The sequence below is a fragment of the Trifolium pratense genome, linkage group LG4, assembly GCF_020283565.1.
Source record: "Trifolium pratense cultivar HEN17-A07 linkage group LG4, ARS_RC_1.1, whole genome shotgun sequence".
Taxonomy (NCBI): Eukaryota; Viridiplantae; Streptophyta; class Magnoliopsida; order Fabales; family Fabaceae; genus Trifolium; species Trifolium pratense.
Window position 1 is genome coordinate 30,021,292 of NC_060062.1, and position 18,815 is coordinate 30,040,106.

Sequence of the window (18,815 nt, forward strand, 5' to 3'; positions counted from 1 at the left end):
CAAAGCACTTACGATGACTTGATCAAATATCCATCAAAATTGGCCTAAAAGGTGCACATTTTCACTTGTTCATGTGTTTGGACCTACAAAGTGCAAAACAAAGGAAATGTAGGGAAATAGTTCCAATAACTTAACAAACAAACAAGATTTATTAAGTAAAACTACTACTAAAATCATGCATATTTTAGAAGTAGAGGTGTTTACTAACGTGCTTTTTTCACTAGTTTATAGTTTTTTTTTTCCAAATGTTATATATTTCAAGTAGCATTTGAGTATATAGTTTATAGCTTTTTATCTTTCATTTGAATTTTAACCATACTAGTCCCACACCCGTGCGATGCACAGGTGTTATGTGGTATTTTATATTATAATGTTGAAAAATTATTTGTATAAATTGTAACAATAAGTATTATAAAATGAAAATTATAATAATAATAATAATAATAATAATAATAATAATATAAAAGTGATGTACTTATCACTTCCTCCAACCAATATATATACCTATATGTATAGAGAATGAGTACGGACCATCAAAATTGAATGAAATATATTTATTTTTTTGGTGGGGTGTGCCAGCCAATGCAATAGTGCAACGCATAGGCGACACACTAAAATTTAATGAAATATGATAATGATAATGGTTATTATATATTTCAATCTCATAACCTAACTTTTTGCATAACCTTCACTCTTCTCTAAAATTATAATGTAATTAAGTCAATAATGTATATCTTCGTTTTTTTTTTGTGTGACTAAATTATAAACTCTTTATTGTTTCTATGAAAATGGTTGACATTTAAATGGGATAAATGTTGAAAGAGAATCCAACCATGTTCATCTTCATTGTCACTAAGAAATGTTATAATAATGTAGAAAAATGTAACATCACAACATCAATTTTTGGAGAGGTATAATTCAATAATAATGTAGAAAATTGTAACATCTTGTGACATCAATTTTTGGATAATTGGAGAAGCATAATTCTTTATTATTTATTATGAGACTGATATAATATAAAAAAAAAAAAATAGAGATGAGAATGATATAATATTGATTATATTGAAAAAAAATATAAGGAAGTGATGTGGAAACAAAAAAAATAGAGATGAAAATGATATAATATAAGGAAGTGATGTGACATTATTGTGTGATTTAATTGGATGTAAATGAGTGATGTGGATTAGGGTTAAGATGGATAGTAGGAGAACTATCTAGGAATTATATATATAGATTATTTTAATTTTTTGTTTTTTTTAATAAAAAAACTACTCACATAAAAAAACTACCCATTCACATAAAATAACTATATGTATTTTTATGTTATTTTACACTCACAACAACTAAATTGATCAAACACTTTAATTTCATCTAATAGTTTTTTAGTTACAAGCTCAAAACTCGATTATAAACTATCAGCTAGTTTGTAGCTTAATTTTACCAAACAGAATCTAGATTAAACTAATAAGTATTAAGTAGTATTAAATATTTTTAAAGATTGTGTAAAAAAAAAAGATTGTGAAACATCTTAAAACTTATTCTCTTTTTTTTCTTTATTTTTATAAAAGTTTGATATCGTGAAATAATGTAGCAACACAAACTAGGAAATAAAGAAATTAAGATATTTTAAAAATAAATTTTCTTGCGTTCACGGTTCACATGGTCATATAATCATATTGTTTAAAATTATAACTATATATCTTTTATTCAATATAAATTTGTGAGTTACCTCACTCCAATACATTCAATATATTTTATTTTTCAAACAAACTGTTTGTCTATTCATTGAATCATTGTAGTATTTTTTGCTTAAGAATCATCCACAATGTTCCATGTTTGTTTTGAATGTGGCTAGGGATGACAAAAAAACTCAAACCCGAGAGATCCACCCGAACTCAAACCCAAGTCAACGGGCGAAACCCGATTTGACTGGGTTTGGGTTTGGGTTTGAGTTTGGGTTTGGGTTCGGGTGACACCCGATAATATGGGTGTGGGTTTGGTATCAGTCAAACTCACACCTGAAACCCATACACCCACCCGAAATATTTTATAATTACCTAATTACCCTCATAATCTCCCTCAATTTCCTTGGAAGATCTTAAATTTTAGTTATAATTTAATTTCTTGAAAGTCTATGTTGTAATTTCTTGAAAGTCTATGTTTGAATTTCCTTGGAAGACCTTAATTTTAGTTGTAATTTAATTCAAAGTCTATGTTGAAATTTAATTTCTTAAATTTGCAAATTATTTTCAAATGTGTTGCGGGTTTGGGTGAAAAAAACTCGAACCCAATGGGTGTGGGCGTGGGTGTTGTTTTGCCACCCGAACATCATTTGGGTTTGGGTTTGGGTGATGATTTCGGGTGTGGGTTTGGTAAATGCACTACAAGAAAATACAGGATTTGCTACCAGAATTTTGCTACAAACTGGATTTCTCGTTAATCCCAATTAAAAATGCCTCTGTTTAACCTATTCACCTAAAAGACTTCTATTAACTCATTTTTTCTTTATTTCTTTTATTGTTCCATGATTCCATCACTTATTACTTTATTTTTCTATTATTTTATTTTTCTTACTTCATTACTTATAACTTAAAAGTTATAACTACATTTAACAAATTAAAATTTTATTTTTAATAACTCAAAATCGCAGTCTCCTTCATCTCTCAAAATCACGTTCTCTCCAAAATCGCTTATCTCCAAAATCGCTTTTCTCCAGAATTGGCTTCGATCTCTCCATAATTGCTTCTCGATTCAGAATCGCAGAATTTCAGAATCGCTTCTCGATCCATAATCGCAACTCGATCTCACACCAGAATCACTTCGTCGGAATCGCTTCGTCACTTCGTCAAAATCACTTCGTCCGAATCGTTTCCTCGATCTCACATCATCCTTGCTTCGTCAGAATCGCTTCCTCACATCATCTCAAAATCACATTCTAATTCACTCAGAATCACTTGCTTTATCTGAATCGCTTCCTCAAAACCTAGAGACTATTAAGTTACTTCTCACTCCTATTTTCTCTGTTCTGGTAATCGATTTCTTCTACTTTTTTCTCTTTTGTGATTTATCAACTCAATTTCTTGTTTTGAATTTTGATTTTGATTTTGATTTGATGCTTGTGTGTGTAAGTAAATGGAATGTGATATATATTATGAGATAAAAAGTTTAGAATGATACGTTGTGATCTGATGCTTGTATGTGCATAGATGTATACTGAGTAGTAATAATGTCATTGATGATGATCAAAGATGCTTGTATGTGCGTAGGTGTAGATTGAATAATATTGTTAACCTTATAGTAGTATTAGTAATGTTTTGGTATTTGGTTGAAAATTTAAATCTATTTTGTTTGGGAAAAAGGAATATAAAATAGTTTAGGTGTTATTTGTAATACATTTAGTTAAGAGTGAGTCTCACATGATTGTGTAATGTTGTAGAGTACTAATCTATGAAGCATTGACACTTACTAACATACATGTAAACACCGATAATAGTTTAAGAAAATCGAAGTGATTGAAATAACCACTTCTGTCTGTATCTTGTTGCATGTTGGTGCTAAATAGTTGCTAATACTTGTCCATGCGGCATTCTGAATTTATTCTCGTTTTCAAGACGAACTGGAAGCAGAACTTAAAGAATAAGGCATGACATATCAACACCACAATCGTGCAGGTAAATCACTTTTTGCTGCATCATATTCCTTCACAATTAAATGTCGTATGATCTTCATTCTTTACTTTATAGGGAAGATACGATGTTTGCTGTCCTATGATGTTAGCCTGGGATCTTCATAAAGCTTGGCCAGAGGCAGATTTTTGGGTAAGAAGAGAGTGTTGCTTTTGGTCATTGGTCTCGCTGATATTCACAATATTGTTCTGCATGCTATGATAATTATCTATGAAGTTTCTTGATAGAGATTTTAATGTCCCATTTTATAGTGAAGCATATCTTTTAATTATAAATTTCAAATAATGATTTTGTTGTTTACTTATATATCTTCTTATCAAGAAGAATGTTTCCACTTTATCTTGTCCAAAACGTGGTCAAGTTATTGAATCATATTATGACACTTGGTTAAATGTGTTGATACCAAGTATGTAAAATGAAAAGTATGTTCTCTATATCATATTGAGTTAAATGCTCATAGCAATACCAAATATATATGTTAAATGTTGCTAAGTTTTGTCATTGAGAGTTTCACATTATCTTAGGTGTTGTTGGGAATGAATAGATATTATTAATGCTTTAATTTAATTAGTTAACATTATTGATTTGTTTATATGTATGGTTCAGACATTTATCTGTTGCTATTTTTACAAACTGCTTTATTTCGATATATTCTAAACTGTTTCTAATATTAACTACAAATAATAATCAATGCTTAAGTATTCTCTGATGGACTTTTGAAGGTAGAGCTTATCTCACTAGTTTTCAATCTAGACTTTCAAAATTTGCCTCTTGTTTCATTAAGTATCCATTATGGTGTTTTTAGGTACTTGTCTGCACAATAACTCTGGCATGGGGTGTCAATCTACCTGCTCACAGGTACATTGCTACATGCACGGTGTTGTGAAAGTGTGAAGTCCACAGTATCACACAACATGCCTGCACGGTGTTGCTACATGCCTTGCTAGATGACTGCTTTCATTTTTTTATTCCAATTCAGACCAGGTATGAAAGTGATTCCTTATCTTGTCTGATGTTTTGGTTTTCTCTGGTATAGCGTACTGTTTTTCATAAGGTTGCAGTTTTGGTGGGTATGGTTTCATTTTAATATATAGTTTCATGAAATAAAACACTATATAAGCTACAGGCATACCTATTAGCCTTATAGGTTCATTTGTTCACTGATTCACATAATCTCTGTAAAAATTAGTCAGTTTTAGTAGTGATGTTCATTAAATGATTCAAGGTTGCTGGGGAAAGGTTTATAAGTTGAAGTTAATAAGTTTTTAATACCAATCAGATTTAGTTAATAAGTCCTGTAAATATTTCTTTACCACCCATCATAAGTATTGTTTGTGCTATTTTATGCATGCAGATTAGCCCTGATGCAAGAAAAGGTACTAATTATGGTGGTTGTCAAATTACTCGTGCTAACTTATTGACTAGTGACATGTTCTGGTCTTGCTTTTAACATCTTGCAAAACTGTATTTAATGACCTTTAAGAACACCCAAATCGTTTGATGGACCATTAGGGTATTGGTGTAGTTATCTTTCCAATATTATTTCTGTTTGGTCCATCATCATTTATCTGTTTGTCTTAGTCAACTTGAATGTGTTTTATGTGAATAGTTCTTTACAAACTACCCTAATTAGATTTGATTAGAAAGGCTTCTTAGCTCATCATTATTCTTTAATTCTAATGAATTAAAGTTGGAAAAAAAACTAAGCCACAAACTTAGTATTGCACTTGGAAAAAAAATATTGATTGAATGTGTCTTATTCATCATTATTCTATATAGTGTTGTCTGGATCAATAATTTCACTAACTTAGCTCATGGGAATCTACTAATCTGTTGCTCATGGGAATTTTCAGTGCATTTATAGTTTTATCAAGAACACATTAAGAAATTTTCTCTGAATTTGTTTTGTAGTTGATGAAGAGTGATCAGTCTCGGCTTTCCCTTGAAGCACATGAATTAGTTTTGGGTAAATTGAACTTTTCTTTTTACTGAGTTCTGAATTCTTGATAACTCGAGGCATTAAATAGATCAATATATTTACTTTGCTAATCAATTTCATGTTCAAATTATGCATTACATTAGTTATGTTCATATGTTTATTAACACTAATCAATTTCAATTCTACATGTTTATGGTTTTAATATTAAAATGTATAGTTTATATTGAATTTAAAGTATCATCAATATCATTAAGTATAACATGCATATTTGTTTGATTTGCCAGTAATAAGATGTAATGAGAGTATATGATGCACATTTAACTTAGCTTTTTTGATGGATGATAATTAATTAACAATTAGCTTGGTTTTAGGAATGGATTCATAGTAATTAGTCTTTTATAATTATAAATTTTTTCTAAAATGCTTGAATTTGGCTGCGAAATCGCTAGGAAACATAACCTTTTCAACAATATTTAACTATGTATTAATTGGGAATTAGCTATGATTTCCTATGTATTAGTTGCAAATTAGCTAGGAAATATTTTTCTAGATGATTTGCCGCCCAATCCATGCTAGGACCTATACGGCAGCTAATTCACAACAAATGCGTAGCAAACACTGTTTTACTAGCGATTAGCTACGAATTAGCTACAAGTGGCTTCGTAGCTAAACGCAGATTTTCTTGTAGTGATGTCAAACCCGCACCCATGGGCGCCCGTTGCCATCCCTAAATGTGGCAAGACCTTCGCAGATACTTTTGATTTGAGTGATCATCAATGTTCACACCCTGAAACACGGTGTGATCAATGTGGTGAAATATTCTCGTCTTCTCACGCTTGTGTTCGTCATAGGAATTCTCATAAAAACATAGTATATCATCCACCACTAGATCAACCAATTCCAAGAGTACCTTATCCATGTTATTGTTGTTCTAGCAAATTTTCTCGATATGAAGAACTCCAAATCCATGTGAGTGATCATCATTCATCACTAATTTTGAAGAATTCTCTATGAAGAATATTGGAGAACGGTCCAAGCATGCTCAAATTATATTTTTGAATAATTATTTATCACTTTTAATTATTATAGTTTAGGATTTTATCCTTTTTGTAGGACTATAAAAAAAAGTATTTCTAGGAGATTTTTATATTATTTATTTCTTGTGTTTCAATATTATGCTATCATTATGGGTGCATGCAAGGATAACTCAATAAGTTATTAATAAATTTTGTTTGAATTTGCACTACTTTATGCGGTTTAATTTGTCACATAAAATAATCATATACTTTTATGTCATTTTGTACTTCAATTGCTATATTTACCAAATGCTTTAATTTAATTTTATTAACTTTTCAACTATCGGCCAAAATCAGCTAATTTATAGTTATGACGTATCTTAAAACTTATTCTCTTTTTTTCCTCTTATTTTTATAAATTTTGATATCATGAAATAATGAAGCAACACAAACTAGGAAATAAAGAAATTAAGATATTTTTAAAATAAATTTTGTCGAAAAAGGAATTAGGTCACGGTTGTTCCGGTTAAGCTGAGCAAGGAATGATTCATAAGTAAAATTTCTAAGAGTTTAAGTAACGTTACTATGTATTAGGTCACGATGTTTCTGGTTAAGCTGAGCAAGGAATAATTCATAGGTAAAATTTATAAGAGGTTAAGTAACGTTACTATGTATTAGGTCACGGTGTTTCCGGTTAAGCTTTGCAATGAATGATTCATAAGTAAAATTTCTAAAAGTTTAACTGATTAGTGGATTATACTTATTAATTAGCTTAAAAGAAGTTGAATTAACGTTACTAGCTATTAGGTCACGTTAGGCCGAGCAATGAATGACTAATAAGAATCTTAGTTAACTTTAAAAAAATTATAAATAGCGTTAATCTATGTTTTTTTTTTGGTAAATAGAATCGGTTAATCTATATTAATGAAATTTGTATTTGTAGATTAAATATTAATTAAATAGTTAAGTTTTTTTTTTACGGTAAATAGTTAAATTTTTTTTTTTGGATTGTAATTTTTTTTATAGTTAAGTTATTTGATTAATGGTTTTATAGTATTATTTATATTTAAAAAAGGGTTACAAGGGTTAGGAGGGTTATAAATAAAAAAGGTCAAGTTGAAAGTGAAATTACGTATAACATTCATCAACAACAAAAACAGGGTTAGTTCTTTGCCTTTGCCCAGATTCAGATTCAGATTTGCTTGCAGCCTAGTTCGATAATGTCTTCCTCCTGCAACAGTGGTGATGGTATACATAAATTCATCACCGCCTTAAAATTAAAACAAGTTTAAGCAAAACAAGACTCAGATTGTATAGTTGGCATCAACAAGCTAATTTAGCTTTCAAAGTTTGATGGTATACATAAATTCATCACCGCCTTAAAATCAAAGAAAAATTAAATTAAATAAAATAAAATTTGGAACTAAAGTGTGAAAGAATTTTTGCGATTAACAAGAAGCGGTGATGGATGATTTCTAGATTAAGTAGTTTTTATAATATACCTTAGAAATGCTTGACCCTCTTCACAACCATGCCTATTGCACGAACTCAGAAAACCAAAAAACCAGATCTAGTTTCAACAAATGCTTGTCTGCAATATACCAGTAAAAAGAAATTAAAGAGTGCAAGTGCTTGACCTTCTGCTCACAACCACACCCATCGAACGAACGAACTTACAGAATTTGTTGACAAGGTTAAGCTAAACGATTTCGGTGGTGGTGTTTTAAGAAAGCACGGACAGAACAAATGGTGGTGGTGTTTCTGGATCAAGGAATTTTGTTCCCATTATTAATTGTGTACAGTTGTTATTCTATTTTGTTTTAAAAAAAATTATTAATTGTAAAAACTATGATGTTGCTGTGTGTATTGTGGAAGAGAATCTTAGAGAATATTCTTACCGGATCAAACTTGCTATAGCCAGTCATTTTCATGGGTTCGGTATGGACAAATTCAAGTTTTTGACCATGCTAAACGCATCCTCTAAATAGAGAGGTGAAGGTTATGTTTGATAAATTTTTAAGTAATGCAAAACTTCCAAAAAGTTTGTTGTCCTATTTGTCTATACTAATTTTGAAGGTTCTGAGTTGGCAATCCTTGGGTGATTTTTCACCCAATCTCTTTATTAGAGAACTTGTCAAAGTTGTTGGCTAAAGTCTTAGCAACTAGGTAGTTATATGCTCTACTATTAGAGCACCAATATCGGTGTCTTTCCCTAGTTCCTACACTAAGCTTGTCAACAAAAAACAGATAATTGCAGTTTAGAAACTTTGAAAAACCAAAGAACGTTTCTCTGCCCACACACGTTGCTTATCTGCCACATAGACAAATGCATGACTTTTTTTTTCTTTTTTTTCTTCTTTCAAAGTATGTGACATAGTAGTATTTCACTTAATATATAAATAAAATATGTATCTGTGTTATCAAGTGGGACCTCTTTTAGAGCACCCACATCCATTCAACTCACTTAAGTTCTTTAAATGGATCTCACTTAATATTTTATATTACTTTACACTTCGCAATTATTTACACAACTCAACTATATTTTTCAAATATTCATACAACTCATCAAACACTCTAAAAGAGGTCTCACTTGATAACACAATACTATATTTTATTTATATATTAAGTGAAATACTACTATGTCACATACTTTGAAAGAAGAAACAAAATTAAAAAAAACCCATGCATTTGTATATGTGGCAGATAAGCAACGTGTGTGGGCAGAGAAACGTTCTTTGGTTTTTCAAAGTTCCCAAACTGCAATTATCTGTTTTTTGCTGACAAGTTCAGTGTAGGAACGAGGGAAAGACACTGATATTGGTGCTCTTAGAGTGTTTGATGAGTTGTATGAATATTTGAAAAATGTAGTTAAGTTGTTTAAATAATTGGGAAGTGTGAAGTAATATAAAATATTAAGTGAGACCCATTTAAAGAACTTAAGTGAGTTGGATGGATGTGGGTGCTGTTATAGCTAGAACTTAATCGGTCTTTATAAAAGGTAAATTGTTGATGGATGAAGTAGTGGTGGTGAATGAGGTGATTGATTATGGCAAGAGAAAGAAGAGACAATGTTTGAGGTGGATTTTAAATTTAAAGGATGATTTTTTTCATTTAAGAATGCGGCAAATCTTGTAAATTGCAAAGTGGAAAAAAATTCTTTTCATCTAAGCAATTAAATAAAAGGTTAGGATCTTGGAGGAATAGAATGAGTTTGGGTGGTAAAGTGGTGTTGATAAATTCGGTGTTTGGTTCCATACATATTTTTCAATTTTCAATGTCTTTTTTTAAAAGAGTCATGGTAACTTGTGTCCTAAGGGCACATGTTAAGCTACCTAAAAATAGAAATATAATATTTAATGATACAAAGAATTTAATGTTTAGATAATTGAATACACCACAAGTTTAATAAATTTTTTCCACATTTATCTTCTTAACATGTGCCCTTAAGGGCACAAGTTAACATTCTCCTTTTTAAAATGCCTAAGTATTTATGTAAGGTAATTGTTTGTATCCAAAGGTTTTTTTTTCGAGGGCTCTAGGATGAAGGAAGATTTTGTGGGTCAAGCCGGGTGTATTTAATTTGTAAGCCAAAGGAGTGTGGTGTTGGAATCAAAGTAAGGAATGTAGATCTTGACATCATCAAATTTAACGGCCTTCAATTGGTTTTATCAAGTCTCTTTGTGGTATGGTATGTCTACAATCAATTCCACATATCGTTTTCTTAGCAACTACCATTCTCCTTCTCCATCTTGGGTATTTTAAAAGGGAGCTTTTGGAGAAGTTGTGGGGTAGTTATGCTCCGTTAAAGTAAGAAAAATGTTAACATGTGCATCAAAGGCACATATTAAGAAAGCAAAAGTAGAAATAATATATTGAAATATGTGCATTTAACTTCTTAAGAATTAAATTTTTTTCTAACAATAAATATAATTTTCTATATTTAGAACCTTAACACGTGCCTTTTATACACATGTTAAGATGATCCTAAAAGTAATTATTATCTTCTGACAAAAGCTTCTACATCGCTTGCCAATGAGAGATAATTTTTGTAAGCGTTTTTTGTAGTGCAAAGTGAGCAAAATTGTGTATCGTTTATGGATATTAGGGAATCTTAGGAGCATATATTCACTATAAAAAAAGGTAGTTATCCCTCATTGTAATGCTTCTATTATATTATGAATGAAATGTCAAAAGTTTGCTTACATAAAAAAATGAGCATATATTTGCAAATTGTGAGTTCCCAAACACAATTTGGTAAGATATTTTTAATTGGTTGAGGGTATTATGCTATCACCGAGTAATTTTTTTTTTTACAAGACCGAGTAATCATTTTATGTTGCTTGAAAGTTGTTGTTTCTAATTTCTATATCAAGGAGAAAAGAAGAGTCAAAGTAATACTGTGATTTGACATGCCACATTATCGAGAAAAGATCTTCTCAAGTACTGAGTGTCAAGTGTAATCTATGCCATTCATGTTTTTTTTAATTGAGAGTACAAGTTAGAAAAAAAAAAAGAGTGGTTGAGATTTCATTGGAGAAGAAATGCGATTGTAGACAATCTGCTCTCCATATTATTACAATCCATTTGGAAGGCACGGAACGATTTCATATTGTCGGCAAGTAAGAGCATCCATGGAGCTCCTAAGTTTGAGTACTTAATTGGGTTTCATGTGTACACATCATTCATTTATTATTTTTTAATAATAGTACATAATAAGTACTCAATCCTTCCAACCCAACACCTCATAAAAAGTTCTAAATTAGTCCCACTAATAACTCTATATCTCATCAATAATTCTATATTTTTATAAGTATGTCCCATAAAAATATATTATAATGAGGAGAGAGTCAGGGCCGGTTCCGACATTCTGGAGGTCCAGGGCAAATAATTAAAAGGACCCCCTAATATTTTTTTTTGTTCAAAAAACAAAATATCATTTTTTTTTAAAAGAATATCATCTATTTAAATTGAAATTAGCATATGGCCGTCTCAATACATTTGGAGCTCCCAGATAAATTGGATAAAGAAGCCCTTTAAAAATAAAATAAATTTAGTAAAATTAATATGTTTTTTATTTAAAAAAATGAAATTTTTAAAAGAGAGTAATTTTTTAAAAAATAATGAAAACAACATCAATAATATAAAAAATATCATATTCTAAACAATAACAACAAAATACACCTTAAAAAAAATGATAGTGTTTTTAATCTTGTAAAAAAAACTTATGGTGTTTTTAATAAAAATTGCAACTTAATTTTCAAAATGAATTATTTATTTTCAAAGAAATAACAAAATATAGTTTTTTTTTATAAAACAATAGTAAATCTATTTGTAAGCTATAGAGTAATTCTACTTATAAAAAACTATTTTATAAAAGGAAACAATTTTTGTCATATTCAATATGAACTATAAATAATATTAAATTAAAAGTAACTATATTTATTATGGATTGATCACTTAAAATAAAATAAAAAAAGGTAAAATTACACTGCAGGTCCTTTATCTTATTTTTTTGTAACACTTTGGTCCTTTATCTTTTTTTTGTAACATTTTGGTCTTTATCTTTTTTTTGTAACATTTTGGTCCTTTATCTTTTATTTGTAACACTTTAGTCCTTTTTTTTAACACTTTGGTCCTTATCTTATTTAATTATAAAAAATAAAGGACCTAAATGTTAGAAATAAAAAATAATAAAGGACCATAGTGTTACAAAAAAAAGATAAAGGGCCAAAGTATTACAAAAAAAAGATAAAGAACCAAAGTGATACAAAAAAATAAGATAAACGACCTGCAGTGTAATTTTACCATAAAAAAACTATCACAGATGGGATTTAAACTCACCACCCTCAACATTGGCACTTAAAAGTCATGCGCGGACCACTAGACCACTAAACATTTCATGAAAACTTTTCACCAAAAGGCATACTTAATCAATATGTACAATGATGGACTTTAAAAAAAATAATAATTGAGGCCCCAATATTTTGGTGGCCCTGGGCCGGGGGCCTGGTTACCCTGGCCTAAAACCGGGCCTTGAGAGAGTGTACCTATTTGAGAAACAATACCTATTAGGTACTCAATGAGTATTGCTACAATGGTAGTACCTAATAAGTATCTACATAAGTACCTATTAGGTACTACCATCGGAGATGGTCTAAGGACTCAAAAGGTAAAGGAGCTGCTAGACTCTATTAAAAAGGTAAGAAATATCCTTACTTAACAATCTTTTGGGCTTTTGCCCTTTATGTAATAAAAAGTATCTTTGAGAAAAATTATATTGAAAAGAACACTTTTTTATCCTTTTAAAGAGTTAGCTATACATATTTTAATAAAAGATTATTAAGTTTGATTATTTAATAGCATCTTTCTAAAAAAACATGTCTCCTTGAGAAGAGGGGAAATGTTAAAGAGGAGTAGATAAATAATAGATAGATGGAGAGTTTAGTGAATAGAGATGTCAATGGAACAAAGATTGAGTAGGGAGTATTTTACTACTCTCTTTATCATTGAGTAGGGAATATTCTAATTAAGTTGTCATATGATTTGTTGAGTTAACAAATCATCATTATAAAAGAACCAATTTTAAAACTCCACAGTCACGCACGTTCAATCTTAATCGGATAATCGTCTAATCTTAATCGGATAACCAAAATTCATAATCAATAATCAATACTGTAAATTGTAAAATAAAATATTAAACCTACTAATTTTAAAACCGTCTGATCATATCCTCCATATCATCCTAACCGTGTGAATGTGTATTCCATCTACTCCAGAGAAGTCTGATTACATGTATAAAACTTAAACTACTATGCCCCACACCAATTATATAAAAGAATTAATTGCAATTTTGTTCATTTTTAGATTTTAAGTTGGTTTCTTATCTTTTAAAAGTTTTAAGTTGGTTCCTTATCTTTTCTACAGGTTTCATGTTGATCTCTCCGGTCAAATTTTTCACTATTACTGTTAAATTTAGACACGTAGCAAACAGAAACCACACTTAAAAAATGACATGCACGTGTCCAAATTTAACGATAATAATAAAAAATTTAACTGGAGGGACCAACTTAAAACCTGTACAAAGAAAAATAAGAGATCAACTTAAAATCTAACATAAACATAAAAAAAAAAGTAAAATGAAACGAAGACTTTGAATAAAAGACACAAAGACAGAGTAGAAACAGCGGGAGGAGATTTGTACTATGATTCTCTCTTTACTTTTTTTTTTGTTACGATTCTCTCTTTACTTTATTTACCAAAATTTCACATGGAAAAATCCTAGATCATAAAGTTGTGTTATGTGCACTTTTATGTTATTCATTGATGATTGATGATCTCTCTGTCTGTCACAATGGAAACCGAGTCAATCATAGAGTGACCCATCACCTCCTTCTCCACCTTGGCTATAATTATCATTTAACCACATTTATTCATCAATGCGTTTATACATAAACTCTATCTTACTATTTATGAATAAATAAATAAGCATTATTGTTACTATATACTATTGGATTGGATTGAAGAAGAAAACGAACGTTCGTTTATTTTTTTTTTTATATATTAATCCTCTGATTCTCAGGAGTCTGATAATTTTCATTTCATTTATTCACTACATTGCATGGGTAGCTATAGAGTCTGCTTGTGTTTCCGGCGGAGGTTTAAGTCAGGGGAGGCGGTTGCGCCACAGGAGGTTCGGGAGCTGTTTAACGAGTATGCTGAAGGTGGGGCTCATATGACTTCTGATCAGCTCAGCCGGTTTCTGGCGGAGGTTCAAGGCGAGGTTTATGAGAAGGATGAACTCGACACACAGAAGGTGGTTGAGGAAGTGTTGCAAAAGCGGCATCATATTACGAAGTTCGCAAGGCATAATCTTACGCTAGATGATTTTCATCATTACCTGTTTTCTACTGAATTGAATTCCCCTATCAGATCTCAGGTAATGTATGTGACACTTGATTTTGCTATTTTGTTCCAATTCAAATCCTTGACTTTTATGTCCAATGACACTGTTATGTTTCTGTCTAATGTTGGATAAATTGGATCTATAACTATTGGATTTTAGAGCGGAGAAGTGTCTCATATAATCTATGACACTGTTATGTTTCTCTAATTCAGGTTCATCAGGATATGACAGCTCCATTGTCCCATTATTTCATATATACTGGCCATAACTCTTACCTAACAGGAAATCAACTCAGCAGTGATTGTAGTGATGTTCCTATTATAAAGGCATTGAAAAGAGGTGTAAGAGTTGTTGAGCTTGATATATGGCCTAATTCCAACAAAGATGATGTTATTGTTCTACATGGAAGGTACATTGCAAAAAATGGTTTATTTTCAATTTCTCTTTTCAATGTAGCTATTGTGATTCATTCATAAAATTATATGAGCATGAAAAATTACTACTTATTTCAAATGTCTTATGTGTATGATTATGTTTCCCTTTTAAAAACTCTTTAGAATATGATATGATAGTGTTGTATCTTCTTTTAAGAGTGGAAGAATAAGTGATGGAATAAAACTTTCATATTCTGTAAAGTTATCTTAGCTTATGTTCATGAATTTATTTATATCTATGCACTAACAAGGGTCTCTTGTGCTTATGTTCATGCTTCGGTTCATGACAGAATACCATACCGGACTAAATTGAACTGCTACAACCGTTATGTACAATTGAACCGAACCATCAATAGTTTGTCACCAACCGAACTGGTATAAAGTTCGATGCACCAGTTTTGTTTTTCCGAATCAAAAACACCTTTATGGAAAACCAAACTGTACATTTTCGAACCGAACTGTTTCTTTGTAAACCAGACTGTTTTTTCTTTGTGAAATTTGTAGCTTTCCAAACCAGACAAGTTGAATACACTAGTCCAGTTCGTAAATTTTGACAGACAGTTCATGAAATGAATTGTGTAATAAACACTAGTCCAGTTCGTAAATTGTCTATCACAGTTTTGTTCAGTTCATTTTTACGGTATGGTTCAATTTTATGTTTTTTGTAACAGTCCTACTTTGCTAGTAACCTTTTCCTTTCATTATTTTTTTTCATATGTAAAATCTGTGTTCGCCGGTGAATGTAGGACATTGACAACACCTGTGGATTTGATCAAATGTTTGAAATCGATTAAAGAACATGCTTTTTCGGCATCTCCCTATCCGGTCATAATAACGCTGGAAGACCATCTTACATCAGACCTTCAAGCAAAAGCTGCTCAGGTAATTTGTTTATATATGAAATGATTAAATCAATCAAAAAATTGGAATTAAAAACCATCATTCTGCTTCTATGAAATTAGATGATAACTAAAACATTTGGAGATATGCTATTCTGTCCAAATGACGAAAGCTTAAACAATGTTCCGTCACCTGAAGAACTGAAGTACAAGATCATGATATCAACAAAACCTCCAAAAGAGTACTTAAATTCTAAGAGTGTGAGGGAGAATTCAAAACAATTGCTGAAATCCAAATCGAAGGATTCTGATGAAGATGAATGGGGAAAAGTAGTCAACGATGTTGTTAATACACAAAATGAAGATGATAAGGTGAGTTAAGCTAGGAATTGCACTTTATAACTCCCTATATTTTCACATTTCTTTTGGACTTGTTTGGATAAACAACTTTATTAAGTGCTTATAGCTTAAGCGCTTATCATATCTAAGTGTTTAAGCATAAACCTGTTCTATAGCAAAAGATAAAATAATGTCAAAACAGTTTTTATATAAGCTAAAAACTATTTCCATAAGCTATATTCTAAACAAATCTCACAAGAGTTCTTGTTAGTAGATAAGCTCAAATAAACCAATTCAATCAGTCTTCTGATTTTTTCTATTTTCTTGCAGGGTGATTTTGAGTCAAATCAACACAATGATGATGATGATGAATCAAATGATGATGAATATGAAACAAATCAGGAGAGTGAATATAAGCGTCTAATCGCTATTCGTGCTGGAAAACCTAAGGGTAGTCTTAAGGAAGCCTTAAAAGTTGAAGATGATAAAGTGAGACGCCTTAGCTTAAGCGAACAACAGATTGAAAAGGCTTCTGAGTCGCTCGGAACTGATCTTATCAGGTAATATCTGATTTCATATTGAATATCGTATCAGTTATACTATTATTAATTAAAGGGACACTAATAATGGTCATTCTACATCTGTTACCGAGAGGATTTGAACTCCGCCACTTGAGGTTACAAAATCAAATTTCGGTTATACGCTTCAACCTTAAGCATACAAAAAATATACTGATTCTCTTCTACTTTTCAACATTCTAATTGCAATCCTTTCAATTTTGTTTCATAGATTCACCCAGAAAAACTTTTTGAGGATATATCCGAAGGGTACACGGGTGACCTCGTCCAACTACAAGCCATTTGTTAGCTGGATGCATGGTGCTCAAATGGTTGCATTCAATATGCAAGGTTATGGAAGAAATCTTTGGTTGATGCATGGAATGTTTAGATCCAATGGAGGATGTGGTTATGTGAAAAAGCCAGATTTTCTTATGAATGTAGGTCCTAATAATGAGGTATTCAATCCTAAAGTTAAGTTGGAAGTGAAGAAGACTCTTAAGGTGAGGATATTATCAAAATGAAACATTTAGCAAAATGTACATTTTTATTACATTGTATTTAATTTAGTCTCATCACTTGATAGGTGAAAATATATGGGGGAGATGGATGGAGTATGGATTTCAAACAAACTCACTTTGACTTATATTCTCCGCCAGATTTTTATGTCAGGGTAAGATTACTCCTTAATTGCTTATACGCCAATACTACTACTCCTTAATTGAGTTAGGCCCAATATAAAAATCTAACATGGTATCAGAGCCTACGTTTCGGGCCACCCACCTTACAAAATCAGCTTGTAAGGTGAGAATTGCCTCTACTATATATATATATATATATATATATATATATATATATATATATATATATATATATATATATATATATATATATTCATATTCATATCATATTGCAACCGATGTGAAACTTCTTAACAGCTACAACTCGCATGTACCATAAGATACTGATAACCTCGTTTGAAAGAGTTTATGATAATTGTTTACCACATGTACATAAGCAGTGTTCAGATTATTTCAATAACCTGTGCAAAGATAACTTGCATGAAAAACAACACACAAGTCATATGAAAAACAATTTAACCACATTCTTTCGACGAGTACAGAAATAGCTTATACGTAAGTGTTTATATCATATATGATAATCACTTATAAATAAGCATTTAATTAAGTCGTCTCCCCAAACACACCTTCGGTACTTCCTGCATGAGCTTACATTTTCGGTTTGTGATGCAGGTTGGCATAGCTGGAGTACCAGCTGATGTAACAACGAAGAAAACAAAGATAATAGAAGATAATTGGACACCAACTTGGGAAGAAGAGTTTAAATTCCCTTTAACCGTACCGGAACTGGCTTTGCTTAGAGTGGAAGTGCATGAATATGACATGTCTGAGACAGATGATTTTGGAGGCCAAACTTGTTTACCAATCGCTGAACTGAAACAAGGGATTCGCGCTGTTCCACTCTACGACCGAAAAGGAGAAAAGTACAACTCAGTTAGGCTTCTTATGCGATTCGATTTTATTTAAGCTGTTCTTTTGTACTTGGAGTATGTTTCTTTTATTATGAAAAAGAATGTTACAACTTTTTTCTCAAATTAAACTTTGTGTTTTTCCTGTTTGGGTTTTGATCATGTGGATTTGGCTTAAACTTTCAAAAGATGTATATGTTCTGTGACTTTGTTCATTTGATTAATGATTATATAAGTAAATAAAAATTTAAAATAGCAACAGAATCAAAGTATACATATTAAATTTGACTGGCATGTTTTAAAAATGATATATGATTGTAATTATTCAACAATGATGACACATATTCTATTGATAAAATCATAAGATGCACAAGTTACCCTGAACATTGTTTTATGATCCTGACCTATATTGCATCAAAAAAGAATGTGTTCAGGTACAAAATTCTGGATTGTATACATATAATATATTATATAGCCCATGTTCGGTACATTATTTTTACCTCTAGCTAGGTTTATTCACCGTATTTAAACTCAAACTAAGAAAAATTCTCTTTGGATCCCTCAATATGTTCGACCTGAGGCCCCTAAACATGGTTTGAAAAATTCTCTTTAT

The 18,815-nt window shown here is 30.9% G+C and overlaps 1 protein-coding gene and 1 non-coding gene across 2 annotated transcripts; one reads left to right on the plus strand and one right to left on the minus strand.

Moving 5' to 3' along the window:
- Positions 1-7,941: 7,941 nt before the first annotated feature.
- On the minus strand, positions 7,942-8,021 carry LOC123882588. Its single transcript, XR_006799910.1, has one exon. It is a non-coding gene; the product is annotated as a small nucleolar RNA snoR116 (small nucleolar RNA).
- A 5,805-nt stretch (positions 8,022-13,826) lies between these two features.
- On the plus strand, positions 13,827-18,457 carry LOC123881831 (phosphoinositide phospholipase C 4-like). Its single transcript, XM_045930571.1, has 8 exons — positions 13,827-14,577; positions 14,757-14,953; positions 15,725-15,860; positions 15,941-16,189; positions 16,487-16,716; positions 16,946-17,216; positions 17,300-17,386; positions 17,967-18,457. The coding sequence occupies exons 1-8, from the start codon at positions 14,260-14,262 to the stop codon at positions 18,258-18,260; spliced, it is 1,782 nt and encodes a 593-aa protein (XP_045786527.1). The 5' UTR covers positions 13,827-14,259; the 3' UTR covers positions 18,261-18,457.
- Positions 18,458-18,815: the final 358 nt, after the last annotated feature.